The sequence below is a fragment of the Penicillium riverlandense genome (assembly GCF_028828495.1).
Source record: "Penicillium riverlandense strain IBT 135883 chromosome Unknown utg000003l_segment0_segment0, whole genome shotgun sequence".
NCBI lineage: Eukaryota > Fungi > Ascomycota > Eurotiomycetes > Eurotiales > Aspergillaceae > Penicillium > Penicillium riverlandense.
In genome coordinates this window covers 3497048-3523692 of record NW_026643196.1, presented here as the reverse complement: position 1 = coordinate 3523692, position 26645 = coordinate 3497048, and the positions used below count along the sequence as shown (strand labels likewise).

General features: G+C 48.6%; 8 protein-coding genes across 8 annotated transcripts; 4 read left to right on the top strand and 4 right to left on the bottom strand.

The window, feature by feature from the left end:
• Positions 1 to 960: 960 nt before the first annotated feature.
• On the bottom strand, positions 961 to 1245 carry N7474_005044 (uncharacterized protein; the record flags this gene model as incomplete). Its single annotated transcript, XM_057196459.1, has 1 exon — positions 961 to 1245. One exon carries the CDS (start codon positions 1243 to 1245, stop codon positions 961 to 963), a length of 285 nt encoding a protein of 94 aa, XP_057053855.1.
• Positions 1246 to 3787: 2542 nt separating this feature from the next.
• N7474_005043 (fungal specific transcription factor domain-containing protein) lies at positions 3788 to 5722 on the bottom strand (the record flags this gene model as incomplete). Its single annotated transcript, XM_057196458.1, has 1 exon — positions 3788 to 5722. The coding sequence occupies one exon, from the start codon at positions 5720 to 5722 to the stop codon at positions 3788 to 3790; it is 1935 nt and encodes a 644-aa protein (XP_057053854.1).
• A 1694-nt stretch (positions 5723 to 7416) lies between these two features.
• Positions 7417 to 8873, top strand: N7474_005042 (uncharacterized protein; the record flags this gene model as incomplete). The annotated part of the gene is made up of 2 exons (XM_057196457.1): positions 7417 to 7602; positions 7665 to 8873. 2 exons carry the CDS (start codon positions 7417 to 7419, stop codon positions 8871 to 8873), a joined length of 1395 nt encoding a protein of 464 aa, XP_057053853.1.
• Positions 8874 to 9508: 635 nt separating this feature from the next.
• N7474_005041 (aldehyde dehydrogenase family protein) lies at positions 9509 to 11231 on the bottom strand (the record flags this gene model as incomplete). Its single annotated transcript, XM_057196456.1, has 5 exons — positions 9509 to 9668; positions 9733 to 9802; positions 9851 to 10317; positions 10383 to 11105; positions 11173 to 11231. 5 exons carry the CDS (start codon positions 11229 to 11231, stop codon positions 9509 to 9511), a joined length of 1479 nt encoding a protein of 492 aa, XP_057053852.1.
• Positions 11232 to 12151: 920 nt separating this feature from the next.
• Positions 12152 to 13710, top strand: N7474_005040 (alpha-hydroxy acid oxidase; the record flags this gene model as incomplete). The annotated part of the gene is made up of 8 exons (XM_057196455.1): positions 12152 to 12245; positions 12296 to 12329; positions 12387 to 12489; positions 12571 to 12805; positions 12877 to 13110; positions 13171 to 13424; positions 13486 to 13562; positions 13635 to 13710. The coding sequence occupies 8 exons, from the start codon at positions 12152 to 12154 to the stop codon at positions 13708 to 13710; spliced, it is 1107 nt and encodes a 368-aa protein (XP_057053851.1).
• Positions 13711 to 15071: 1361 nt separating this feature from the next.
• N7474_005039 (dihydrodipicolinate synthase family protein) lies at positions 15072 to 15974 on the top strand (the record flags this gene model as incomplete). Its single annotated transcript, XM_057196454.1, has 1 exon — positions 15072 to 15974. One exon carries the CDS (start codon positions 15072 to 15074, stop codon positions 15972 to 15974), a length of 903 nt encoding a protein of 300 aa, XP_057053850.1.
• Positions 15975 to 18908: 2934 nt separating this feature from the next.
• Positions 18909 to 20533, top strand: N7474_005038 (uncharacterized protein; the record flags this gene model as incomplete). The annotated part of the gene is made up of 5 exons (XM_057196453.1): positions 18909 to 19052; positions 19110 to 19371; positions 19423 to 19614; positions 19666 to 20060; positions 20111 to 20533. The coding sequence occupies 5 exons, from the start codon at positions 18909 to 18911 to the stop codon at positions 20531 to 20533; spliced, it is 1416 nt and encodes a 471-aa protein (XP_057053849.1).
• Positions 20534 to 23576: 3043 nt separating this feature from the next.
• On the bottom strand, positions 23577 to 24170 carry N7474_005037 (uncharacterized protein; the record flags this gene model as incomplete). Its single annotated transcript, XM_057196452.1, has 1 exon — positions 23577 to 24170. The coding sequence occupies one exon, from the start codon at positions 24168 to 24170 to the stop codon at positions 23577 to 23579; it is 594 nt and encodes a 197-aa protein (XP_057053848.1).
• Positions 24171 to 26645: the final 2475 nt, after the last annotated feature.

Genomic DNA, 26645 nt, shown 5'->3' with positions numbered 1-26645 from the left:
AGAAACAATCGAAGAATTTTGGTGGTGACACCGATTTCCGGAAGTATTGTATTCACAGCAAGTTGACAACCGAAATGAAATGCTCCTGTTCATTACCAGATAGTACTGTATAGTTATAGACTTTTCGTATTAACCGACTATAACGAAAAGAATGTATTATGCGCAGAGGTGAGGGTGGTGGTACATCCGTCTGGAGTCATTCATTGAAAACCAAACAACCGGTCCAAGAATAATGTAGTGTTCTTACTAACAGTCGAAAGCCTCACGTGAAGCCTCCGTAGTTGCTATCATACTATACTATCCTAGTACTGGGCAGCCATTGTTAAATCTGGACATAACTTGCCATCAACTGTTTTATGACCCCCTCAAATGGTTGAATAGGCTCTGAAGAATGGACTACCACGGTGGAGGGGGGCAAATATGCCTCGTCCTATAATTCTGTTGAACATCACTTCAGCTAGTCAAATTGTGCTTGGGAGTTTGGACTGCAGTAATTTTCGGAGGTCAAACTAGTGGTGTCCGTGCGATCACGGCTTATCAAGCAAGCATTTTGTGGTGAACTCTTGGAAGCTTTTAAGACGATTGTTGTTTTACTTGAGGATGAATTAAATAGCTGGCTAGTTTATGCAGATAGTAGAGATTACAGGACCCATCCTGAGACATTCATTGCTGCCATGCATTTTTTTCGGCACTAGGAATTGAGATCACAAAGTATATATGGGGAAGAAAGGAAGACTTTGGACAAATACTCCTGCTAGTCGAAAAGCAGAGGCCGCTAACTCGAGCATGTTGATCTCGCATCTTCTTCCCAACGGAGCTCTAAAATGACGTGTCGCCTCAGTTAATCATAACACCAAGTCAACTTAACTATTAGTACTTATTAGAAGCTCCATCACAAACGCGTCCAACCTAAGCCGAGATACCGCAACGGAGCCACTCTCAACGTCACCATGATTTGTTTTATACCACATCGACAATCGGTACTGCTTTCTTCACGTTCTCAACCCAGTCACGAATATTCTCCACGAAACTTCGGGCAATTCCGGGTTTAATCCCCTTGGCAACGAAAAATTCTGTGTTTTGGTCCTTATAGATGTGCTCAAGGTCAAAGCCATCTGACAGCGTTACGTCACAGGCTTGTCGAAATGCTTCTTTGAGGGTGTTATCCTCTACACTCGAGGCAAGCCACTCACCGTACTCTTTGACAGCTGCGTCCCGGAAACCGGGAATGTTTAATGGACCCATATCCGTCAATCCTGCGAAGTCAACAGCTCCCTTAGAAGCCGTAATGTCCAATTCAGAAGAATGAGACTGTGACGGCAGAACATTGATGTTGATAGGAGGATAGGGTGCCCCAGCCGCAAGGGTATTTCCCCCTTTACGCTTCTCTTTCTCTAATCTCTGTTGCTCCTCCATGTATAACTCTTCTCTAATGTCATCGGGAACATCTTTGTGTGTCTCCACGACACCACCTTTCTCCGCGTAGGTAATCAAACGTCTGAGGTGATGCGTGCGGAGTTGATAATGCTTTTTCCCCATTGGGTCCAGCCAGCAATAGGGTCCTAGGTGGCAGGAAGCCGTGGCACATTTCATCAAATTATAAATACGGCGCCAAATAGCTTGTTGTCCACAAGCGTTCTCTTCAGCATCGAGCTGTGCTTCCCGATCATTCAGCATTCTGTTTGTGGCGGAAGATTTACCTCTCTTCTCTCCTCGCCGTCCAGCGGTTAGAGAGGTGCGATCCTCAACATAGTTGAAACAGATGCTCAGCCTTAGTTTCTTGCCTCGATAGAACAGACTCGACCACATCTGGAGCTTTTTCTCGATGGTAGTCCAATTAATATCGATCTTGTTGAACCGCTTGGTCAGGTCACGATGGGAACGATCGTTTACAGAGACAACAATCGTAGTGTCATCAGCCCTCACCCTCCGGTCATTGGAGAATTTCCCTTGGAGGACCTTCTCTAGTTCCTTCTCCAAAGTCACCTCCCAGAAGGCGCTTGGGGCCAGAACCACGTCTTCTTCCGTGTCTTTTGCCACAACCTTGTTGTTGACTGTAACTCGCCACTCTATTAGGTAGTGGATACAAGTTGGCGGGTCATCGTCGTAATCTCTTTCCGCTTCCCACTCGGACAACTGCAGAAGTTTGAGGGTATCTGTTGTTGGCTGGTTTGCTGCCTCGAATCCACTCTCAGGTATCCTGGATCGACAAGGGCTACACGTGGATCGCGTGTCGTAGGGGCTGCGGAAATATCCTGGGGTCGGGGCGTACTGGGAGTTCTGTTCCCATGGTTCGAACTCTTCAGGCTGAGAGGTGTAATCGATGTGGTACGGACTTCCACTCATATCTAAACTCAAACAAACTCTGGCAGATCCGTCAGCCTATGTGGGGTTGTCAGCTTTTCGACAGACGCTAGTAGCGAATGACGATTGTAGGAGGGTAGCCATCGGAATAAACAAGAAGCATGTTCTCCTACCAGAACCAGTCCTCTATAGCACCAGCACGGCCCTTCTTTTCATATACAGTCAAATGAGTGACAGTAAAACGAGTGGACGAAGGCTGCGTGCGTGAAGGAGGAATGAATGGGCAACGAATTTGCCAGGCCTCCAGATCTTCCACTCTAGGAGGTACTTTTGCCAGGAACATTCTACACGATTCTATGAAGATTTACAGTATCTTACAATGACTCATTTAGCAAAACCACTCGATACGAAACAGCTAAGCAGGGATTATTTATGTAGTAACCAAATACAGATTAGTGCACTTCGCGTTAGGTTTCAGGAAACAATTCGTGAGTGTACGAAGGGGAATCTGTTTTCGACTCAGACTGTATACATATATATCTCGGCCGATGGCAACGACAGGGATATCCAGCTCCAAAACAAGTCCACTAACTCACACTGACCATATAAAGCATACGTCTTGTAACAGATCAAGGCCATACGTACATTTTTCAATTCATAGATACTGCAAACTGGAAGGGAAAAAGAATACGTTGCTCAGACACAATCCAGTACAAAAACTGGTCGGATCCAGGAACTAGGGATTATCACTGGTATCGGATTCGACCAAGATTTTGCTCTGGTACAAGATTGGTCATCAGCTTCTTGGCCCTCAGCCGTCGACTAATAATCTCACGCCAAGCTAGTATGGTATGTAGTCCAAGTGACTCAAACATTCAGTTAATCTCTTTATGGTCTCGAAACGGCCATCCCATCTCTAACAGATCAATCTCTTCTTGGTCCTCCTCGCCGGTGGCGATGAGAGACTTTTTGGGCTCGGCAACCTCCCGGGAAGCGTTTTCATACTGTTCATTGCTAATCCAGCCATCTTCACTGATACCCCCAATTTGGTCCCTCCACAGATTGACTGTGGCTTTCAGCTGAAACCATAGTTTCTCCTTATCGATAAATTCCACCAATTAAGCACTGGTGAATTGCACAGGGTAAGTGACTCCCTCTGTGCCAGGCAAAAGAGGCCAGTACTCAACCATGCTAGCTACCATAAAGGGTATTCTATGACGAATGCCTTGCGTTGCAGTAAATTGGTGGTCGCGGGATGTTTCTCTGAGTATGGACTAGGCAAATGTTCCCGAATCAGAACGCCGTCTCTGTCGTGTCAACGAGGCGTCTACGACGCGGACCTCACTCGTTCTCTTTGTTCTCCGTTTTCACCTGGCCATGTCCTCGATCCTGAATCCCCTGCTCCGCAAAGCTCTCATAATTCAGGGGTAATGGCAAACGAATGGTCATTTCCAGATAGGCGAGGAATGAAGATGTTTCATACCTACCACAAATTGACCCACTGCTTCCTTTCACGTGAGATGTCTACCCAGTTGGTTGCAGCCGGCGTAGCTGATGCCTTGCCGCCGATATTCTTGACTGACGAGCGAGATGAGTCGGTGGCTTGATCCCGAGCACTCCACACCATCTGCATCATATCCTTTGCCGTGCTGTAGGATTGTAACCCTGTCTTCCACCACGCTTGTTCCAGCCAGTGTTGCAACGCTTTTCTGCGGGTACCCGGACTTGCCTCGCACCCCGATATGAAAGCCGGCCATGGGGTACCAACGCCTTGAATATTCTGCTGCGCCATTGACTCGTCGAAACGCCTGAGCGCAGATATGACGTTATCAACATGGCTTTGAAGGATCCACTCATTCACATCCCTCAACCGTCGGTAGAAGAAAATGACCAGGCCAGAATTCAGCGCTTCAAGCATGTACTCGGTGGGACGTGGTTTGGGCGGAGCTCCATCGGGCAGGGTGTGCCGAGCTACGAAGGTGCAGATCCTATCTTCCAGCCGCTTTATTCGAGTTTTCAGCCATTCCTGCATCTGAGATTTTGCGCCGAGACTGTCCTTCACGTTGGACAATCTAGTTGTCTGAGACAATAGACTCAGCCAATGTTCTGAAATCCCGTAGATCTGTAAAAACATCGTCTCATGATATAATCTTGGGTCTTCAAGATGGACATCTTGTAAGACAACTTCATGTTCTTTCGGCAGTTGCTCATAATCTGGCTCTTCCCGGTCGGGTACAATTTCCAATCGCAGAAAGTCATCGAGCCTTGCGTCTGGGCCAGATTGAAACTGCAACGCAGTCACCCTCTGTTCGGTGATGGCATTTCCCTTCCCGTGCAGAACGTATGTGCTTTCTCCAACGATTCTGGCCCAGGTATACATGTGATGCAGCAGCCGAGCTCGTCTCGAGAGATGCCGTTTCGACAGTCCGCGGATGCGCAGAAGTCTCTCGGATTCAACCATATAATATCTCGCAGCCTTGTGATCTCCAGTCATCACGGCCCATGCTAACAGGCTTAGCAAAGCTATCAGCTGGTCCTTATACTTGGCCTTGTTGGTTCCGTCCATTTCGGATTGTAACGACATTTGCAGACGACAAGTTGCTTTTTCTTGGGCCCTGTTTGCAATCTCACTCCAAAATGTTCTATTGCTCACTCCAGGCCCAGAGGGGTTGTGGGCCAGGTGATAAGCAGAACATGCTAGAAGCGCATATAGATTTGCGATGTTTGCGCTACTCACAGGCAAGTTGAGGTAAGTGAGACTTGCAAGGGTCTGCGTCGCAGAGCTGAAGTTCAAAAGCTTATACGGAGACTTGGCGTGGTACGGCAGAGCGGCGATGGCGCCTATGACGTTGTCCACGAAATGCTTCAGCAATGCAGGGCCTTCATTAAGAAGGTCGCCATCCTTCACGGTGTTCGAGTTCGGAGTGGACCATGACATTGACGGTTTGAGTGTATTCGTGTAATCACCCAACTCAGTATCCACTTCTGGATTGGTATCATCGCCAATGTCGATGTCGCGACGTAGTGGATTGCACCATGCCTCGAAATTGAGATCAAAAAGATCGGACCATTGCAAATAGTCTGTCAGACTTATGGGCGGCTCAAAAAGGGAGGTTGAGGTAGCTTGCGTGGTTAAGAGCGTTTCTGCGTGTGCCAATGTGTCTGCGGGCGGCACGGTGGCTGTAGGTGACAATGTTCCCGCGGGCAGAACAGCAGCAACATGTGTAGTATCCGGGTTACCAAGATCGATTACGCTGAAAGGACCAACGGCAAACTCCTTGGAACTCTTCTCGTTCGAGCCTTGGGGCCATATATCGATTTCTGCCAAGGAACTGTCGAGCGTGCTAGGCACAGTTTGCTGTGTCAATTGTGTGCTCATTAATAATTGTTTCTCCTCTGTAAGTTCGTCAATGAGCATTCTCATAGGAAATCGATATGTCATTCGCACCGGAGTAAAGATGCCGCCTCCCTCCTGCGTTGAGGGACGTGCCGACTACATTCCCTTTCGCAGACCCGGCATCAACCCATTGCACATTCGTCTGATAGCCTTGACATTCAAGAGCTGATGCTTGGCATGCTAGGCACTTCGGTCGCACCTGGTCACATTTGACGTGCTTGCGCCTGCAATTGTCACAGCTACCAAGCAAATGAGTACGTGTTCGGCGTTGAGTCGGCCGCTTATATGGCATAGTGTGCATCGGAAACAGTGACGAGTGCGGTTGAAGTAGGAGAAGGAGGATAAGCCGGGCCACCCTCGCCTTCAAAGTCCAAGCTGCGATGGATGGACAACCCCACGGCAACCTAGTCTGCGGGAAAATATGGTGGCCACGCGTCCAGATTTCACCGCATTCTCTTTTGTGTGGACCCATGGACCATTGATGGACCGCCGGCCGAAAAAAAACCCCTGGAATACCGGTATTATACACCGTAATATTTCATATATTTACTGTAAGTGGTTGAATTTCGTGGCAGATCTGGTTCGAGATCCACTTCCCCACTGGCATTGGCGAGGCCTCACATTCAGCTTGGTCACGTGATAACCACCATGCATTGAGTTCTGGCAGTTCTGTTTCGCCGTTCCGTCAACTAGGGTGAACAAGGATCTACGTGATCAACCGATATGCGTAAATATCTAGGGTACATGGCGTAGCATAATCTCTATTTGGCGCGAACAGCCTCAGAATCGGGGATCAGGAACGAGACAAGTCGCGATGAGCCGTTTGGTTGGAAACCATTTGTGGGAAGGAACTTCACACACCCACCACGTGAGGAGGAGGACGGGAGCTGCAGACCGTGGAGTGGTCTGCAGAGAGCCTGTCAATAAGGGGCAGGGGCCCCATAATTTGTGACCATGGCTTCGCAGGGCGCGAAACATTCATCGGCTTTTCCCCTAAGAAGAGACGAGTGCGGGGTAGTCGTAGTTACGTGTGTGAGACGGAAGGTGGTCTCTCGATCGGGAAGGTGGCTGGCAGATGAGGAAGGAGGTTCAACACACACGTGTGAACCCACATGCCTATTGTTTAGGTCAGAGGGAGAACCTCACTTGATTGACACCCTTACTGTGCAGAAAACATTGCGGACTTCCGAGCTCTCTGACCTACATTACGACAAACCTGGTGTGTGGTGTGACCGAGGTCATTATACGATACCTGAAATGCTTCCCCAACAAAACGTTCGACATATTGAGCACTAATTAGGTAAAGAATGGTTGGTAATGGCCCGCGCCAGCATATAAGACACATTGTGGTCATGTTCGCTTAAGCCTACTAATAAACCCACTCATAATAGTGTTTGTCATCAACGGCGGTTGTGTTCTTATCCTGGCCTTTTTCTTTCCGGATATGCCAAATGACACTGAAGGCCGACAACTAAGAAGAGGGAACAAAGGAAGGAGAGGGGAAGGAGAAAGATATTCGCGTCGTGGGCCTCGAAGGGGCCATTTTACGAGGACGACTCAGAGAGCAGGAGACCGGAGTCGTAAGCCTCGTCTGCGAGCAGACCCACATGCCATTTTGCATCTGCAGTGACTCGCATCTCACATAACCGTGCGAAGTTCGCCTTTTGGATATCAACCTGCGCCCAGGTCCTTTTCAACGCAGCCCAATATCCGCCATGGCGTCAATGAAACTTCCGTCACAATTGGATTTGACACAATTCTACTGTGGCAAAAACATCGCCGATGTACCAAAGCCCGCGGCCGTGCTGGACAGAGCAATAATCCGTCGACATTGTGAGCGTATGAAGCGCACAATCAGGGCCCTCAATGTCGGTTTCAGAGCCCATGTGAAGACACACAAGGTTGGACACACCCCGCGGAAGTCGCAAGCAATCTAAGGACTAGGTAGCTAAGACCGACCCAGACCTCCGAGCTGTCCTGGATGCAGCTCGACAAAACGAGCGATGAAGCGAATTTCATGGCATCCACTCCTCTTGAAATCGAGATGCTTGTCCCAATGCTCAAAGACGTCCGAGGAAACCATCGCGTCAACGTGCTCTACGGAGTGCCGCTTGTGCCCTCACATGTCGAGCGTCTGGCGAAAATCGCGCTTGAGCTCGGTAAAGAGAGTCTTTCAGTGTTAATCGACCATCCAGATCAGCTACCATACCTACAGGAGTTCGCTTCGATCACGGGCTTCCCAGCCTGTGTCTTTGTTAAGGTGGACACCGGTTACCACCGGGCAGGTCTCCCACCTCTGGCTCTGAACAAGAACGGACTACTAGAAAAGCTAGCTGCCGCGGAAGGAGCGGGTAACGCGAACCTTCTGGGGCTGTATTCACACAGTAGTCTAAGCTATGCTGCAACAACAGCTGAAAAAGCGATGGCTTATCTCATCTGTGAAATCAAAGAGTGTGAGGCCGCACTGAATAGGTGGCAATATCTCCTCCCCAAGAACAGACAGCTAGTCATTAGTGTTGGTGCAACACCCCAGGTTGTTTGCTCAGAAAACCTACTCCAAGGTCGAGTATCATCTGCGAAAGCAAAGGAGCTGATGTCTCTTTTGACAAGCTCGTGTTCGACTGGCACAGCTAACAAGGCCAGGATTGAACTGCACGCTGGAGTATATACTGTCTTGGATATGCAGCAGATATCCACGAATGCCAGGAATTACGCTGGTGAGCTTGAGGACGAGATCGCCCTCTCTGTTGTTGCGGAAGTTTGCAGCGTGTACAATGATGGCGAGCGGGAGAAACCAGAGGCGCTTGTCGCGGCGGGAACCCTGGCCCTTGGGAGAGAGCCATGCGGTAATTATCCAGGGTGGGGTATACTCTCTTCCTGGAGAGGGGGAGACGTCACAGGTTCTGCTGCTGGTGACCGGCTGTTTGTCGCGCGGATCAGCCAAGAGCATGCCATTGTTCTGTGGCAAAAAGAGGCGCAAAGGAAGATCCCGCTTGAAATTGGACAGGCCGTCAAAATTTTTCCGAACCACGCGTGCATAACGGCTGCATTTTACTCGTGGTACTTTATAGTGGATTCGGAAACTGACCCGAACGCATCAACAATTGTCGATGTCTGGGTGAGAGCTCGAGCGCCGAGCATGGATCCACTGCTAGCCACGAGATATCAATAAGTTTGTGACCAGTTATACATGTTACCAATATCTGTGTCGAAGAGCTAAACGAGCCATATGCACTCACACGTTGTATCCTTAATGTAATTGGGGAGGTAGTGTGCTGTTTCCGGGATATTTTTCGTCTGCTTGCTGCGTAGAAGCAAATACTGCTAAGACAGTTTCTGGCTTCTTCCTTACTCCCTGCATAGCTTGACTGAAAAAAAGTTTCTCAAAACAGTTCAGACTATTTCATCAGTACCCGTCAGTTGTGTATCAAGCAATTAGCTCACGACGCATTTACGCATTCAATATTTCAGCTATGGGAACCCACATACACCAAAAACCTCACTCTTTTACACAACTCCCTTCTTCTACAAAGGCATAGGTGCGATAATGATACTTTGCAAGATTCTTTGCAAGATTCTTGGGCAAAGAGATTGACAGGCCCGCATCTCTCGCTCCTTATCTATAACGTAAACAGTTTAACGGGCGAGATGTCTCCAGGTTCATCTTTCGAATGTCACTGGTAAAGATGATATTTCTATTCAGCACAATCCGCTCTAGTCTCTGGTGAATACTGTTCTCCAACAAGACTCCACGACGGTAGAAGTAACAACCTTTCTGCAACTAATTTCCTTCCCGAGCTTTTCAACTTAGCCAAACAAAGCATCACCAGTGTAAACCCTGACCGTCTTCACTTGCGTATAGTTGTCAAGTGCATAAGACCCCAGCTCGCGTCCGAGACCCGACTCTTTGAAGCCACCGAAAGGAGCCTGGTATGAGAGTGTGTTGTAGGTGTTGACCCACACGGTGCTGATGAAAGTGTTAGCACTCTCAATAGAGGAATCGGGTTTGATTTGCTGCGAAGGATACGCACCCGGCTTTTACGGCTTCGGAGACGCGAACCGCGGTGTTAATATTGGTGGTATGGACCGCTGCTGCTAGGCCTAGATTTTCATTAGCATCCGATATATGTGTAAATATGTCTCACCCACCATAGGACGTGTTGTTTGCAAGGCGGATAGCCTCTTCCTCACTAGCAAACGTCTGAACAGTACAGACGGGTCCAAAGATCTCTTCTTTGACGATGCTCATATCCTCAGTAACATTTGAAAAGATAGTAGGCTCGATAAAGAACCCTTCCGAACCGATGCGGTTGCCACCAACTTCAAGTTTGGCTCCAGCTTTCTTTCCATCATCGATATAGCCCATAATTCGATCGAATTGCACTTTCGAGATTTGAGGACCCTGGAAGGTATCGGGGTCGAATGGGTTTCCAACCTTGTTCTGCGCAGCGCGGTGCCTAAACTTTTCCATAAATGTCTCGACAATATCCTTGTGAACCAAAATGCGAGACCCAGCACAGCAGCACTGGCCATGGTTGTAGTAAATGCCAAAATTGACCCAAGAAAGGGCATTGTCAAGGTCAGCATCCGGAAAGACGATACTGGGAGACTTCCCCCTAGTTCCAGAGTAACCTAGAGCCACCAAAGTAAGCCATTGCCACGGGAAACCAAGGTGCGAAACCGAACCTTCTTCATATTGCTCTTGGCCGCAGCTTGGAGGATGGAACGCCCCACGGCTGTGGAGCCGGTGAAGGCGATCTTGTCGACATCCATATGAGATGCAAGCGCAGCGCCTGCAATCCGTCCAAAACCAGAAATAATGTTGATCACACCTGGCGGGAAGCCTGCCTCCTTGCATAATTGTGCAGCGTACAGTGCAGAAAGCGGGGTTTGTTCGGCTGTTTTGATGACAACTGTGTTCCCTACTGCGACTGCTGGGCCTATCTTCCATGACCACATCAATAACGGGAAGTTCCATGGAATGATTTGACCGCAGACGCCGACCGCCACATGACGGGTGTAAGTGAGATTTTTTGGATCGGTGTCAATGGTTTGGCCGACAATCTTGTCAGCCCAGCCTCCATAGTAGCGTAAGCAGCCCGCTGAATTGGCGACATCCGCCTTCGCCATGGACAGTGCCTTGCCATTGTCGAGAGACTCAATTGCAGCCAAGGTATCACTGTGTTTCTCGAATAGGTCCGCAAGCTGAACCAGTAGACGGCCTCTCTCGGACGGGGTGACTGTTTTCCAAGGTCCCTCAAAAGCGTCGCGGGCGGCTTTAACGGCAATATCAACATCTTTCCCAGACGCTTCAGCCACCACTGCGATGAGGCGCTCATCCTGTGGACTAAAAACCTCGAAAGAACGACCGTCCAGTCCCGGGACCCACTCGTTATTGATAAACCTATTGTGGATGAGCCGAATTAGACAGAGAAGAGAGAGCATAAGCTAGTCAAGTGATGGTAACTTACAGGCCCAATGGTTGAGTGTATGTGACGGTGGGAGTCTCGATTTCCGTAGTGAAACACATCCTGCAAGTTATTCTCCAGATGTTACTGAAATTATTGCTGGGATCACAACAGGTCGTGTTATCGCTTCATAAAAACAAGTTGTCTTCCCGGTCAGTTCGGTTTTTATATAGTGTTGCAACCATAAGGACTCAGTGCACTTCCTAGCTTGCTACTATTACAAATCATCTTGTTACGCTTGCAACATACGATTTCCTTTTTAGACATCAATTGCCTAATGTGATTCAGGTCATTCCCAAGAGCCTATTTCCAACAGACTCCATCTTCCTAGACTGCCCCGTCGAAACTAGACCAGACCAGGCTCAGCATCTGTCAATTCTATCGGGCATAATCCCGAGTTGTGGGCTTGGCAGGTCTCGAGGCCCGATCGGCAATAGGATAAGGCTCCTCACAATCCACTTGCTTCCATCTTGGAAGATCCGTGGCAAACCTATGGCGGAGACCTGAAAGGGAAGCCGGGTTACCGTCGCATCCGATCGTCGAGCTGGTGAAATCCAGGGATGGATGAGTCCAAAAGTGAGAAATGCTGTGATCGGCATAAGTCCAGAGTCTCCTCTTTGAGTTTAGTGTAGGCAGCAGCGCTTTCCGAAACTCGGCCTACTTACTGCTAGTTAGTCGATGTATCAAGAAGGCAGCTGCTCAGTGGTCTTAGCAACTTCTTGACATCGTTTCGAGCAGAATAATGTGCAAGCAGACCATATTCCTTTACCAGGAGCCTCCTCGTGTCCACTTTCCCCTACTTTTCAGTTCAGCGGCATGTACAGTACGTCCTGTACAAGGCTGAGATCACATCGGCTTTGCCATAAAAGCTTCCGGTCCACATTACACAGCGTGCGCGTATTTGTAGATATTTTAGTGCAGCCCAAATCCGCCACAGAGCAAGGTTGAAGAATTTCGATTAAGGCGGCTACGAGATCTCAACATGGCAGGGCGCTTTCAGGCCTTTGACGCCAAAATCTTCAGTATCGAAGACTTGAAAAATGAAAGCATTAAGCGACTGGACAAAAGCTATAGCGGTAGGTTCACTTCGCTCAGGCAACGAAAGGTCGCTGACTCCTGCCTGCAGATTATTACAATGGCGCTTCTATGGATCTTTTAACGTGAGACCCTGGTGTCCCTCTCACTCCAAAGCAGCTACTCACTTAGTCTTGTCGTAGCTTACACGATAACGAGTTCGCATTTGACCGCTACAAACTACGGCCGCGATGTCTTATGAACGTGTCCAAGATTGACACGTCCACGGAGTTCCTCGGGAGCAAGGTCGGTGTTCTGCTTTTCTGTCATGCTGATTAGCTTCGCAACCTCTGTTATAAAGTTGGCAATAGCTCACTGCCAGCGTAGATCTCATTTCCCTTTGGTTTCTCACCTGCAGCATACCATGTCATGGCGCACCCTGATGGCGAGATTGGCACTTCTCGAGGTGCAGCAGCACATGGCGTCCCAATGGTCCTGTCATCTTATTCATCCCTGCCTATGCAAGATGTCATCAAGGAGGGGAAAGGGAATCCCTATGGGATCAACATCTTGTTTCACAAAGACCGCGGCATCACTCGCATGATGCTGCAGAAGGCAGAAGGTAATTTCGATGTACATCATATTTCTCATTCTCGAGAAGCATCTATCGCGAGCCGTGCTTACATCTGTTAGCTGCCGGATACAAGGCTGCATTTGTCACCGTAGATTGTCCAGTTTTAGGAATCAGGCTCAACGAATATCGAAACTCTTTCATGCCTCCAACAGGCATGTCTTCGCCAAACCTTAAGAGGCCCGATGGGTCTGAATTTCCGCCGGAGGACGTCGACTACGATGACAGTGTCCTGTGGGTGGAAGGCATGAAGTTCCTGCGAGAGAACACCAAGATGCAGATATGGACTAAAGGAGGTAAGATGCATGTCACCTGCATCTCCCAGGCTTTACTGACGCCGTCCCTGTGATCTTTAGTGACCTCCCCGGAAGATGTTGAGATGGCCATCAAGTGTGGTGTCGACGGAATTGTCATTTCCAACCATGGTGGCCGACAGCTCGACGGTATGCCAGCGACTCTTGACGTGTTACGCCAAGTTGCACCTATCGCGAAGGGCCGGATCCAAATCGGCATCGACGGAGGATTTCGCCGCGGATCAGATATTTTTAAAGCAATCGCTCTCGGGGCCGATATTTGTTTCAGCGGTCGGGTCCCAATCTGGGGATTGGCTGTAAGTCTTCCTCATCTCAGCACGGTTCCTACGCAAAGAACACATCTGAGTAGTGTCATAGTACAACGGATCTAAGGGAGTAGATCTCGCACTCCGGATTTTGAGACGTGAGTTTGAGGTGACTATGGCTCTCTGCGGGTAAGTTGGTTACACTAAAGACTGTTTCAAAGGCTATTTTTCAGTCGGCTCGAGACTGACATGTCCTTCCAGATGTCAGACTCTGGCAGATATTAGCCGATCACGCCTCGGCCTGTTACTTAATGATGGTAACCTTGCTCGCTTGTGATGGTAGATGCTTCATAGATTCGATATGTCCTATGGTATTGTTTCAAGCTTAAACAATGGCGCTCTATTACATAGATATAGATATTCCCCTAGCGTTCCGAGCCCTTGATGACATCTCTCTGGCAAAGTTTAAGGAACTAATTCGTCGATATTATCTAAGGTCTCCGACGGATATAGAGATTGGGAATGCAAATGCTTCAACTGTAATTTTCCGGGCTGCGTTCAATGGGACCAGGAGCTCAAGTCTCAGAATTTCCTTTCTCACGTAACCAATATTCCTTGATTATCCAACAAGAGGATACCCGAAATCCCGTATGGTATTTACATGTGCTGTATTCGTACGCGGAGGATATTGTAAATTATAAAAGCATGCTTGGATATCTGGCGTTCAGCCAAATGCGATGCTAGCGCGAGCGGGGGGGTTAGATGCTCTCCACTACGAATATAGGTATATATCATTAGTACCTGTCACGGTAGAAGCCTTCAATCAGGTAGAGAAGTATGGGTGGAAATGTAGGGAAACAATACAGAATTGGAGACCACTACTGCTGGATTTTTGAAACAAGACTGGATCTTGAGGAGGTTCGGCTAATCGGAGCGCATGAGGGTCTTGGGGAACCTCGTGTCAATAGTTATGACGTCGTCGATTCTGCTTCTCGGCCTCGCTTCGCATGCGTTCTTCCCCTTCACATATTTGCGTTTCTCTGAAGATATTACCAGATATCTTCGCGCCCGGTTCAAACGACGATTTACGTAGTCCGGAAGTATTATCGGGTTTCAAATGGGTACAGACTGACAGGAATGGTATTAAGGGAGTGTTTTGAAAGGCAAGCCGAGTAGAATTCGCACCTCCGGACATGTCTATGCTTGGCCATCTTTGCCATAAGCCGAAATACTCACTAACAGAACGCCCCACGCAGAGAGGATCGCCTTCCTAATTTGGCAACCACCTTCCCAATCAACAGACTTGCCTTACATCAATGCGCCTTGTTTTCTACAGCTGGACCGTCAAAGATTAGCAAACTGAACCAACATGGGAGTTGTCTGTTAAAATTTCTCGCGGGACACTCTGCGGCTCCACTTGGGCGGGTTGGCCTCCTCCCTCGTGAATGTGAACGATACCTGATATTATCGATTGCTTACAGATGGGCGGAAGGCTGTCCATGCCTTGTCGGGATTCTTTCCGAACAAAAGGAGTCCCCAGATGCAGCGTCCGTCCATTAGGCGGGCACTACAGTTAGTTGTCTCAATTCGGGAGATATAAGACAGAAGCGTCAGCAACGCAAACACACCACTCTCACTGAGTGCCCAATCGATTGTACCTTACAGCCGAACCAACCGTCGCTTCCGATTCCAACCATTATGGCATCCCGAAAAGACCTCAGCGGAATCTTCGTTGCTATCCACACCCCATTCACCGACGATGGGTCCGAGATTGATAGCCAGCGCCTCCAGCAACACATTGACCGACTTCTTGCTTCTGGTGTTCACGGCATCATTCCCGGAGGCTCGACCGGCGAGTTCACGGCTCTCAGCATCGATGAGCGCAAGCGGTTGACAGAATTGTGTATCAAGCATGTGGAAGGGCGAGTTCCCGTCGTCGTTGGAACGGGCGCTCTTAACACCGCCGAATGCATTGATCTTGCGAAACACGCGGCAGCAGCCGGTGCCGCGTCGTTAATGATTGTGCCGCCGTTCTATGACGTATTGTCGTTTGGGCAGCTACAGAGCCTTCTTTTCGACATCCACACCGCATCGGGCCTACAGCTGATGTACTACAACAACCCTGCTGCTAGCGGCCTCACTCTGACGCCGAGCCAGATGGCGAAACTGTCAGAGTCGGGTTGCAAGTATGTCAAGGATACTGCAGGGGATGGACCTTGCCTGACCGAGCTGATTTTCGAAAAACAAGACGAAATCATAATTTTCAACGGCTGTGATACGCTCACGCTTTATGGCTTCGCTGCCGGCGCAAAGGGAGCGGTTTGGGCGACTGCAAACCTTATTCCCGAGTTAGCTGTTCAACTATGGGACGTCGTTGCTGTGAAGCATGACCTAGTAGCTGGCAGAGCACTTTGGGCTAAGATCTTCCCCATCTGCAAGTTCCTGGAAGCTCATAACGTCAGTGCTGCCATAAAAACCGGCCTTGAGTTGCTTGGATACAAGAACGGTTCAGTGAGAAAGCCATTTTCTATGCTTGGCGAAGATGAGAAGAAGGAGCTCGCGGGACTTTTGAAGGCAGCTGGCTTGAAAGTCGTTGCTTAGAATGAGAGTGCCCGCTTGGTGCAGGAAGACGCTACTTCTGATACTTCAGCTTGTCATTCTTCGTTCACCGACGTGAGCAAGAACTCCGAAAAAGTCAGAAATGAAGCACATGGTCCTAAAAACATATTGAATCTGCGGGAGATGTGATGGGTCGACTATAAAGGGTGCGGTTATGCAGATACGAGAGAAATTTAAGGAATTCTGAGGTAGAAGGTGCCGAACTTTCTAGGTACACAACACTAATAAAAGCTTACTTGAAGGCCACTTGCGACATGATGAGGTTGCTCCGCTATTATATGAAGAGCACTCAAAATAATCTCCGGTTTGTTTGGAGGACTCCGGAAGATCAAGAACGAAAGGGCCGGAGGATTGATAATGCGAATTGAGAAACTTGTACTGGCCAAGCCACCAAGAAAGTCGGGTCGGAGTAGGAAGAAACATCCTTAGGACCTGACCAAGGGACTGGGGGCTGACAAAGAAAGATTAGCGCACTCCGCCGGGCATCAATAGGAGCCCACAAAATTTTCAAATGCTTACAATGCAGTCATGGTCCATATGCCGCCTTCCCAGAAAGATTGAGGAGCGCGGCCTCGGGTAACTCGTCCCGCGTTTGGTCTATTCCGCCACTGTTAGATTACCCCAAACATTGACTGCACTGATGGATGTCCTCATCTCCGCTAATGCCTGTTTGTTTCACGAGGCGAACTAGGATAAAGTTCTGGTGTCAAGTGACATATTTTTTTGCCCCCTGCCGAAATAGGAATTTGATTTGACATTGTTTCTCCCCGGAAAGGCCTGCATACTCTGAAGAGAGCGACAACGCTTCTAGTTACTACCCAGGTAGGATATCTATTTCATTGCTTATGGATCGGGGACTGAATACGTGACAGTGGAAGCGTTGATCCCCCGAAAGAGATCATTTTTGGAAGTAGGTTTTCCAAAACGCGGGCCTAGAAAAGATTGAGAACGATAAAGTTCTGCACAGTAGTATGGAACAGTCCATTTCCCCGGCTCTCTCCAACTTCAACATTTTCATATGTATCCAGCGTTGGACTTTTGGCTTGTCTCCTGAGACGAACAGAACGCCGACTCTTCCCCCTCACTAAGAGGTCGGGCTTTTGGGACCCCACTATTGCCATTTTCGACCTCTAATTCTCGTTTGTATCGCTATTGTACACTTTACAAGAGATGCATGGAGCTAGTGAGAGTTGTCTCTGTTTGGTGTCCCAACTCCTGAGAAGCGAACCCTTAAGCTAATAGGACAATAACCGAATTCAGTCTGGAGTGAACAAATTATAGCATGTATTAAATATTCATCCGGTATTAGGGTAGACCCTACTGGTTTGGTACCGAAGCGGTCAGAGCAAAATCCTAAATACCCATGGGTATATATGGGTATGCAGATAGGTCGGCGGTGTCCCTGCCGATATGCGGCCCTGGTAAAGTTTGTGGGTACTCGGTGATGCGACTATGCCTGCCACTTACCATGGTCATCTTAGTGCTACCCCCGCATAGATCCGTCGACGAAAAGAGCGAGAAGCCCCAGAGGATACGGCAACCTAGCGCAACACAAAATTGGACCACAAATAAAAATAGCGTGGCTTCCCACAACTGAATCGTTATTTCAGATACCTTAAACGATGCTCGCCTACAGTCCTATGCCCATTCAGAGGTCTGCACTTGCTTTTCTCCTGCTCATGCTGTTCGTGCTCTTCGTTTTCTCTATTCCCCTTTAACCGTCGTCATGCTCTACTTGTAAGGGATAATCGCCCCCTAAAGTGGGACCCCCAACCTGATATTGGTCGCAGATCGCCTGGATAGGTTTTATCTCGTCGTGAATTGAAGTTGGGACTGATGCAGACTCTCCATGGAAAGTATGATACCGGAGGGAGTGACGTTGTTTGAACCGGGTAAGCCAACCATCGGAGAAAAGAGGCTATTGGAAGCTCAGCATATTCTGGTATTTTCCTCCAATATTCGATCGCTTTAAACCGAAGTAGTGGCCCTGTTATCGGAAAGCCAGCATCCTGGTGTCGCTGCTGCCATTCAAAGAGCTTTTCGTCTAAAATAGGCCAATGCGATGCTGAAGAACGCATATTTAGACCAGCTGGACCAGTATCAAGATGCTGGTATTTGGATGAAAGGATCTTCGAGACAGTGGCGCGATCGATAAGGCGACCAAATTGGGACCGAAACCATTCAACGCAGGCTTTCTGGGAAGACTTAGGATGTGTTTCAGATGCATAGACGCGTATAGCCTGCTTTGGGCGTCAGATATGCCCTTCCTAGCACGCCTGGCGGTAGGCATCTCGGCCGAAAGGTTGACTGAATCCTGCATTGTGATTGGTCTGCTCTGTTGACTAAGCAAAAATGCGAAGGAAAAGGGGTGTGCTTTAGCTGAATGTGCCATAAGTGGTCTATTTATATGGTAAATGGTGGAAAAGTGGGTCCGTCCGTGAAATTTGTGTGCCATAACCCGATGTGTGCTAGATCCGGGCGTGCCATAAGCGCGAGTTGACTGTATCGAGAATGTCTTCTAATACCGGAATCCGGTAGACTCCGCTTCTAGCCCCTACCATACCCATAGGAGTACTAATGGGACAATAGCCGGCCACCACGGATCCTCTTGTTTAAGGTTCAAACTACGATGGCAGTGTGGCTTATCATAGTGGTTTTAAACTTCCGCGTGGGTTTTGGTCTGCGCTAATAAGAATGATAAGGAAGGCGCCCCCGATCTAGGAAGGTGGAAGATTAGCTAAGACATTGGGTTTCCCTAAATTAAGGCAAATGTTAAAGGCTCCCAAGGAACAATGAGTTGTGCATATAGTCCCGGTTTCTGGGGCCTGAGCTATCTCGCTTGACTATATAACGAGGGACGCGTCTCCAATCTTCAACTCTTCACGGCTTTCTACAGTCATTTAAAGTAAAACTAACATGGCGGAGATAGAGAAGCAGAACGTGAACCCTGACCTTAGTCAAGTCAACACTAGGCAAGCTGGGGAGGTCGAGGTGTGTGGAGGAACGGTACACGATGCTGTGTTTGGAGACCTTAACAATGACGGTCCCAATTATCGCAACGTACGTCTTCGCCCTAAGTCACCTTGTTGAAGAGACTATCTAACTTTCTTTCCTCAGGTTGGTTGGATCGGCACTGTGGTGATTATGATGAAAACACAAATTGGCCTAGGTGTGCTTTCGATCCCTTCCATCTTCCATACGTTGGGCATGATTCCGGGCGTAATCTCCCTCCTTTTCATACTTTTCATAACTGGATGGGCGAATTGGGCTGTTGGTGTCTTTAAGTTGAACCACCCTTCGGTATATTGCATCGATGATGCCGGGGCCTTGATGTTCGGTAAGATTGGTCGGGAGGCATGGGCTGTGGCCTTCTGTATCTGTGAGTTACCTCAATGAGCTAAAACAACCGAACAGCTGACTGATGAAGCAGTCTGGACATTGATTGCTGGATCGGGTATGCTCGCGGTCTCGATTAGTTTGAACGCTGTCTCAACTCATGGTGCCTGCACTGCCGTTTTCACGGCGGTCGCACTTGCCATTGGATTCAGCTGTGCCAGCATTCAGACACTAGGTAGAATAGTCTGGCTGGCTTGGGTGGGCATCGTTTGTATACTCATTTCCAGTGAGTACAACTCTACCACATCTCACTCCTACGTGCTAACAACAACACTAGTCTTTACTGTCACTATCTCCGTTGGTGTTCAAGGCCGGCCTTCGGCTGCCCCAATCAATGATGCTATTTGGGTCTCCGACTTCCAGATGTTCAACAATCCCTCATTCGCTAACGCTATCGCCGCGGTGTCTACGCTCTTGTTCGCTAATGGAGCCACGCCGGCGTATTTCTCTATCGTCTCAGAGATGCGTGATCCCCAGCACTACACACGAGCAGTCCTTGTATCCCAGTTTCTCATGGGCTCTCTCTACGTCACGATTGGCGTTGTTATGTACTACTTCTGTGGATCCTACGTTTCCTCGCCGGCACTTGGATCTGCAGGGCCTCTTGTGAAGAAGGCTGCCTATGGCTTTGCACTTCCGGGATTGATAGCCACCACAACCATAATGATACATGTAAGTCATCTGTTTGGTATATTCGAAACAGTTTTGACTGATATGCATAGCTTCCGGCAAAGTTCATCTTCATCCGACTCCTCCGAAACACACATCATCTCAATCAAAATACCTTTAGGCACTGGATAACTTGGTTTGCCTGCACTGGTGGCATTTCACTGATAGGATACATTGTGGCCGAAGCTATCCCTATCTTTGACGATTTGCTATCCTTGATTGGGGCTTTGCTAGGGCCAGTCATGGCATTGCAGCCCACGGGTTGTATGTGGCTATATGATAATTGGAGCAAGCGAAAAGCGGAACGTAAGCCGCTCTGGATGCTGCACGCCAGCTGGGCCATTTTCGTTGTTGCATTCGGCTGCTTCCTCACAGTTGCTGGAACCTATGGATCTCTCGTAGGCATAATCGCCTCGTATAAAACGATAGGTGGTACCACTGCGTGGACATGTGCTGATAATTCAAACTCCGTTTAATTATGAGTACACCCGACAGCACGGAATGAAGTCAAATGTGATGTGTACTATACTATTGTATATAACTCTGCAACTTTCTGTAATCCTTCGGCTCGCTATGGCAATTTTATCGGATAAGAGATTAGTAGAACACAACCTTCTGTCACTTGGATGTGGAACTGATATCCAAGTCGGCGGATATGCCGCAGCCTAGTTAGCAACATAGGACTCGATCCCTTCTTCCTTTCCATGGCAAATAGTGGCAGGTGTTGTTGTCAAGGAACCCCATGATCCTAGGACATTCTCTTTTTGTCTCTCTCTCCCCAATTTCGCTGCCTTCGTTATCAGCACAGAAATCGATCCCTTCTGCCTTCCTCTTGGCGATTAACACAAAGGTTGCACGAGGCTAGGTCTATTCTCGGACTGAATGTGCTCATTATGCTGGAATTAGCCTGAGACCAAGGATTCCCTTTTGCTGGGATCCATTGTCCTCAAGTAACTACTCCTCATCGTGACGATCAGCGGACATGTCGAATAGCACAAGAACAAAAGCTCGATAAGAACTGTGGCAGAGCGCCGAGTTCGAAGAAGCCGGTTGTCTGTATGGATTTTAGGGATCTCAGACTCGGGCGTCTTGCACCTAGAGATAGCACGATATATATATAGTGGCGGGTCTATACTTTAGGATGTCAGACGCCTCATTCCCGGAAGCCGTACGAGCCGATAAGTCTATCAAGAGTTAGGCGCACGCCTCCTAAATAATACGAGCAATGGAAATGTTTGTTAGATACCTATTCAGCACTACGGGATGAAAATATCCTGTAGGGAGCATCAACGCAGCGCAACACCTAAAGGTCCACTCCGTGCTCCACCACATGTATAGGAGATTGTCACCAATGAAAAGTACGCGTAATACCCAACTCGGGCATATTCCGCTGACTCAGCGCATTTACATGTGTCAAGCCGCAATTACATCACCACAAGGCTGACTCTGAATAGCCCAGTCGGTCCATGGGCCGATGATCACCAGCACTCGGGATCGGAACAAAAGTGCGTTCTTCCCGAGAGCTAAACCTGGATTCTGGCTCATCCAGCCTGTCATAATCCGTCTATAAGCTGCTGACTAAGCGGATCTGCTCATCCCATCTTCAACAGATAAGGGCCTTCTAACGCGCTGTTTTTTATCCGAGAAATATTCCGGAAACACCCAGGTAATCATATACTTGCACAGATAGTGGATTGCCTGGAAGAAACTCGGCTCAGTCGGGGAAAGAAACCACCGTTTCTCCGACGCCGTTCTCCGACACCAAAAAGGGGCACTTTCCGACGTCGCCTTCCTGTGAGATGCATTGGTTAATGATGTTTTTCGTATCGGCGCCTCCGAGACATCTCCCGTAGAATAGCACTGCGAACGTAGCCGCCCTCCAATTAAAACTTGTATCATAGGGCATATCGTAGGAAACACGTCCAACAATATGTCCAAAGATATACCCTCCGGAGCATATAAAATATAGTGCTGAGATGATTGCGATTATATGCCCCACGAACTCCACTTTGTAGATGAACCCTTTGCTAATTTCATTCCAGATGATGGCTTTCACGTGTGCGACCCCATAATATCTCCCACAGGCTAGCACTGCAAATACAGCCGCTTTCCAACTGAACTTCGCATCATAGTGAGGCCGGGCATATTCGCTAGAATCCGTTTTAGCCATCTTTGCCTAAGCGTTAGTTAAATATTGCCAAATGTCTCTTACAATAGAGTCATATACTTGCCTTGGAGTTCTTGTCAACGATCTGTGCTACCTTGGGTCGGTCAAGAAGACGAGAAACAACAATGTCAAGGGGACGTGACGAATTAGTTGGCGGGTACTTAGCAAATGGGTATTACCCTAGTTTGTATAAGTAGTGTTTACAAGGATCGTTCTCAGCAATGTAACCATAAGTCATGGACACATGAGCCGACACCCACTAGGAGCCTATTGGTGGTCTAGTGGCGATTGAAAAGTCCCTTAATACCTGGGTTGCTCTCAAGCTCCTTAACCGTATTCTTCACTGATAAATGGCTGCTTTGCAAGAGTAGTTTGATTGTATCATCAGAGTCGAATTTGTTGACTGGGAAAGATTTTCCTAGTTCAGTCAACGTTTGGAGCCGATAAGTAATAAGAATGGAGCCGTGATCGGCCGCGAGGAGGAATTCTCCAATATCATATGCATCACCAGCAGCGCTATGGACGGGACAGTATTGATCGATGTTGTCAAAAATGATTAGCCAGCATGAGTTTCCCTCTAGTGAGAGCCAACGTAATACATGCCTGGCTCGTTGCTCCACCTCCTCGTCATTGACCGCCTCGGTATTCTGTGACTGTCCTGGTAATCGGGGAAAGATAAAACTCAAAGATTGCAAGAGCGTGTTTCGATCGTTGCCACTCAGCCGAAAGATGGCAGTGAAATCGTGTTTGTGGTCTCGTGCGAAGCGAATCGCTAGCTGCGTCTTTCCTATCCCTCCAAGCCCATGAAGGATCGCAACTTTTCGTGACTGGGAACTTGTCGGCTGTAAATACTGCCATAGCTTGCCTAGTTCGTCTTGCCGTCCCAAGAAATTTTCAATCACCGGCACAGCGGTAAGGTCTAATGGTACGTCAAAGCGGTGAACTATATAATACAAAAGACCATTTAGCGATGAATTCGAGCAATTAGCAACAGTATGACTAAATAATCGTCTCCTTACCTGACTGCCGTCTAATGGTGCGGATGGTATATTCCTGTACTCTTCAGCAAGAAACAGGCTGGCCGGCAGCAAGGCACATACATGTATAACGGTGGCAAAAGAAGTCTCAGGCTTGTCTGCAAACATCAGCTAAATGCTTTGATTCGCTAAGCAAAGTCTTCCAGATACACACTTTGCTTGATTCTCATGTCCTGAATGCAGTCCCGCACACGGAACTTCTGTGCCATATGCGTGAGGTAGTTCTCCGTCGCCGCCTCCAGACAGGGATTTATAATGTATAATGCTAAGCTGAAGCCAATATAAACTGATCCACAAAATCTGTCAGGCAGCAGGCTACAGAGCCAGAGCCAGTCCAAGGATACCAGCCACGCCAGCAATGCCCGCAGCAACACCACCGGTAGCAATCGGAGCGCCACCAGTCGAGGTCGAAGACGAAGGAGCCGACTTTTTAGTACTAGAGGCACCGGTTCTAGTCGCGGCCGCAGTGCTCATAGTAGAAGCAGTATTATGCGCAGGAACACCAGTAGCAGGAGCATTAGAAGAAGCCGCGCCAACAAGCGTAGGAGTCTGTTCAGCGCCCATAAAGACGTCGATGTAGACACCCTCAGACGAAGCCCAGGCCTTGACACTGCTAGGCAGAGAGTTGTACCAAGCAGGCAGGGTGCCAGCCTGGATTTCACTCTCGATGGAAGAGCGGAACGTGGGTTGCAAGATATCGGTGTACCATGAGGGCGGGATGGCGGATTCAAGCGCCGTGAGGATGGAGTGCGGGACGACCATGGAGCTGCTGTCCTGGTTCATTTCGGACGAATTGGAGGAGCCGGACCAGGCGACTGCTGAAGCGGTTATGGTTGCGGGCTGGGCGTCGTAGGCAGAGGCCAGGGCCGTGGAGGAGAGAAGGAGGGTGGCGATGACCTTGAACTGCATTGTGGCGGCGGTATTAAATGATGTTTAACGAATGTAGAGAATATTATTTGCAAGAAGACAAGAAACGAATGGCTTGTGGTACAATTGATCTTGAGAAATAGAGTAGAGAGAGACCTCTATAATAGTCCCCATGAGAAGAGCCTCAAAAGGTCTCTCGGCCGAAATACCCATCTTTTACTTTTGGTTTCGCTAGGCAGGGGCTTAGACCCCTCTCTTTTTCCCCTTTTCAGCGCCCACCACGCTTTTTCTCGCTACGCCGCCGATCTCTATCTTATCACCGAAATCATTGGAGAGATCCAGTTGCTTATCCAGCTGTCGGCATCTGCTCACGGACGCGAACCCAATGTGTGGAGATAAAATTTAGCTATCGCCATTTACATGCGAGGCAATCTATGATCTACGAAATGCCGATCGATTGAATCGCAGAGATGAAACAGACAGCTGCATTTGAAGACACGCGGTAGTTACCGAGCAATGTAACAACCAGTCATTGGCCAGTCAGGAGCAGGCCAATGACCCAGGCTCTCGGATCGCAGTACAGTACAGCTGAGTTGATCCTGTCCTTTCTTCTGGGGGGTGAATACGAGGGTGCTGGGTCTAACCTTCTGTAACACGCTGGCAAATATAACTTGTTTTGGTGTAGCTTCATTTGAAGGCTTTGCAGGGGTGGAATGGGTAGTCACGAGTTCATCGCCTTATCTACCCCCTTATCAGTGGTGACGCGAGGGTGGGTCATGAGTTGAACCCCCATAATAGGAAAGAGCATTTTCTCGACTATTAACGCGTCGAAATCGCCCGGGTGAACGTGTTGTTCCGTGTCTATCGAATGTTTTGTAGTTTATCTAATCCTTAGAACGAAGTGCGGGCACAAATTGGCTTTCTAAAACAGGGGGAAATCTCTGGTCCGGATGCTTGTTAAGTTGTTCCGAAGTCTCATATGGATATATATATATATCTATGCCGGCCGGTGGTAGCGACAGGGATAACCAATAATCCAAAAACAGGTCCACTAACTCACACTGATCATATAAAGCAGACATCTCGTAACAGATCAAGGCCATACGTACATTTTTCAATCCATAGATACTGCAAATAGGAGGAGAAAAAGGATAAGTTGCTCAGACACAATCCAGTAATCGCCATTTGTGCACAAGTGGTCATGCCCCGTGTCAAGCCCCTTTGATACCGCCCAGCTGTCATCCGACATTAGACAGCCCGCTCTCCTGAAGGAGAAAAAGTTCTCCATCTCGGTCGGTCTGCAAGCTCCGGATTTTTAGAATGAATGACTTCACGTTATCCGGGGTTCCAGAACGAAGCTTAACCACGGCGTAGAGCAGTGCTTGACGCAATGTGGATGGTTCACGGCTATAAGATTTGCGCCTGCGATCACTGCTTTGATCATAGATGCATTGACAACCTTTCGCTGTACAGTTCGCGCATGGAGTCGTACCAGAACACTAGTTCCTGTTAGCACTGGGATAGAACGAATTCATTAGTTCTAACCTTGGTCTTTTTTTGGCGACACTCTGTACAAGCAAGAGAGATATTCCGTCGCTTTCGACATGATGAACGTGGTGTCTGCGGTTGGGAGAAAGAGCTTTTCTCGATCGGGCACAGCGGTCGCAGCGGCCGCAAGGAGGTTTTCGTTGTCATGGCTGTTAACTGAGACCCAAACACGTCGGAAAATTTTATTCAGTGCATGTGTCCAGGGGGAGGAGGTGGGGTGATGCGATTGAATTAAATGGCTAATTCGCAGTGCTCGTTCTCTTTGTTTGCTAGATAAAAAGCACCTTGGAGGCTTCACAGAGAGAAAGAGCCCGAAAGCCCGCGACCATTTTTGAGACCAGCCCCATGCAAATTCCCGACCCCGACCCCGGCCCCAGCGATTGGAGTCTCCATAGCAAACAAAGAAACCCGGCGGTACTAAAATTTGACCTGCCAGCCTTGATTTTGGAGTCGTGTGACTGGACGCTTCCATCCGTCTTGGCAGGGACGCGTGCTTTGATTGGACAACGTCTGTCAGCCTAATCACCTCAGTCTGTTTGAGGGATGGGATGTTGGTTTATCCACATCTTCTCGTTCCCCGAGGTGAAGGTTTTCATAGCTTGAATGATGATGCTACCCCGGTTTCAGTATTCAAATTAGTGCATTGCTTGGTTTCTATTAGGTTTAAAACAAGGACTTAGTGGTGGTTGGGTTTTGTTTTTGTGGCACTGGTCTGGACAGTTGAGAAATTCTTAGCTAGAGTGCTCGGCTGCCAGGAAAGAATCGTCTTTCGATGGCATTTACGTCCTACGTTCGGAACGATGACCCAAATCGTACTGGATGCCACGTGATGAGTACAAACAAACATAACCGTCAGTGATGTTTGCATCACTGGGCTAATAAATAAGCCAACCAAGCTAGCGCCCAAGCCACCTCGCGGAGGTAAAGGCTGGTCTATCTATTGAGATCAAAGTGCCTCATAAGAGAAAT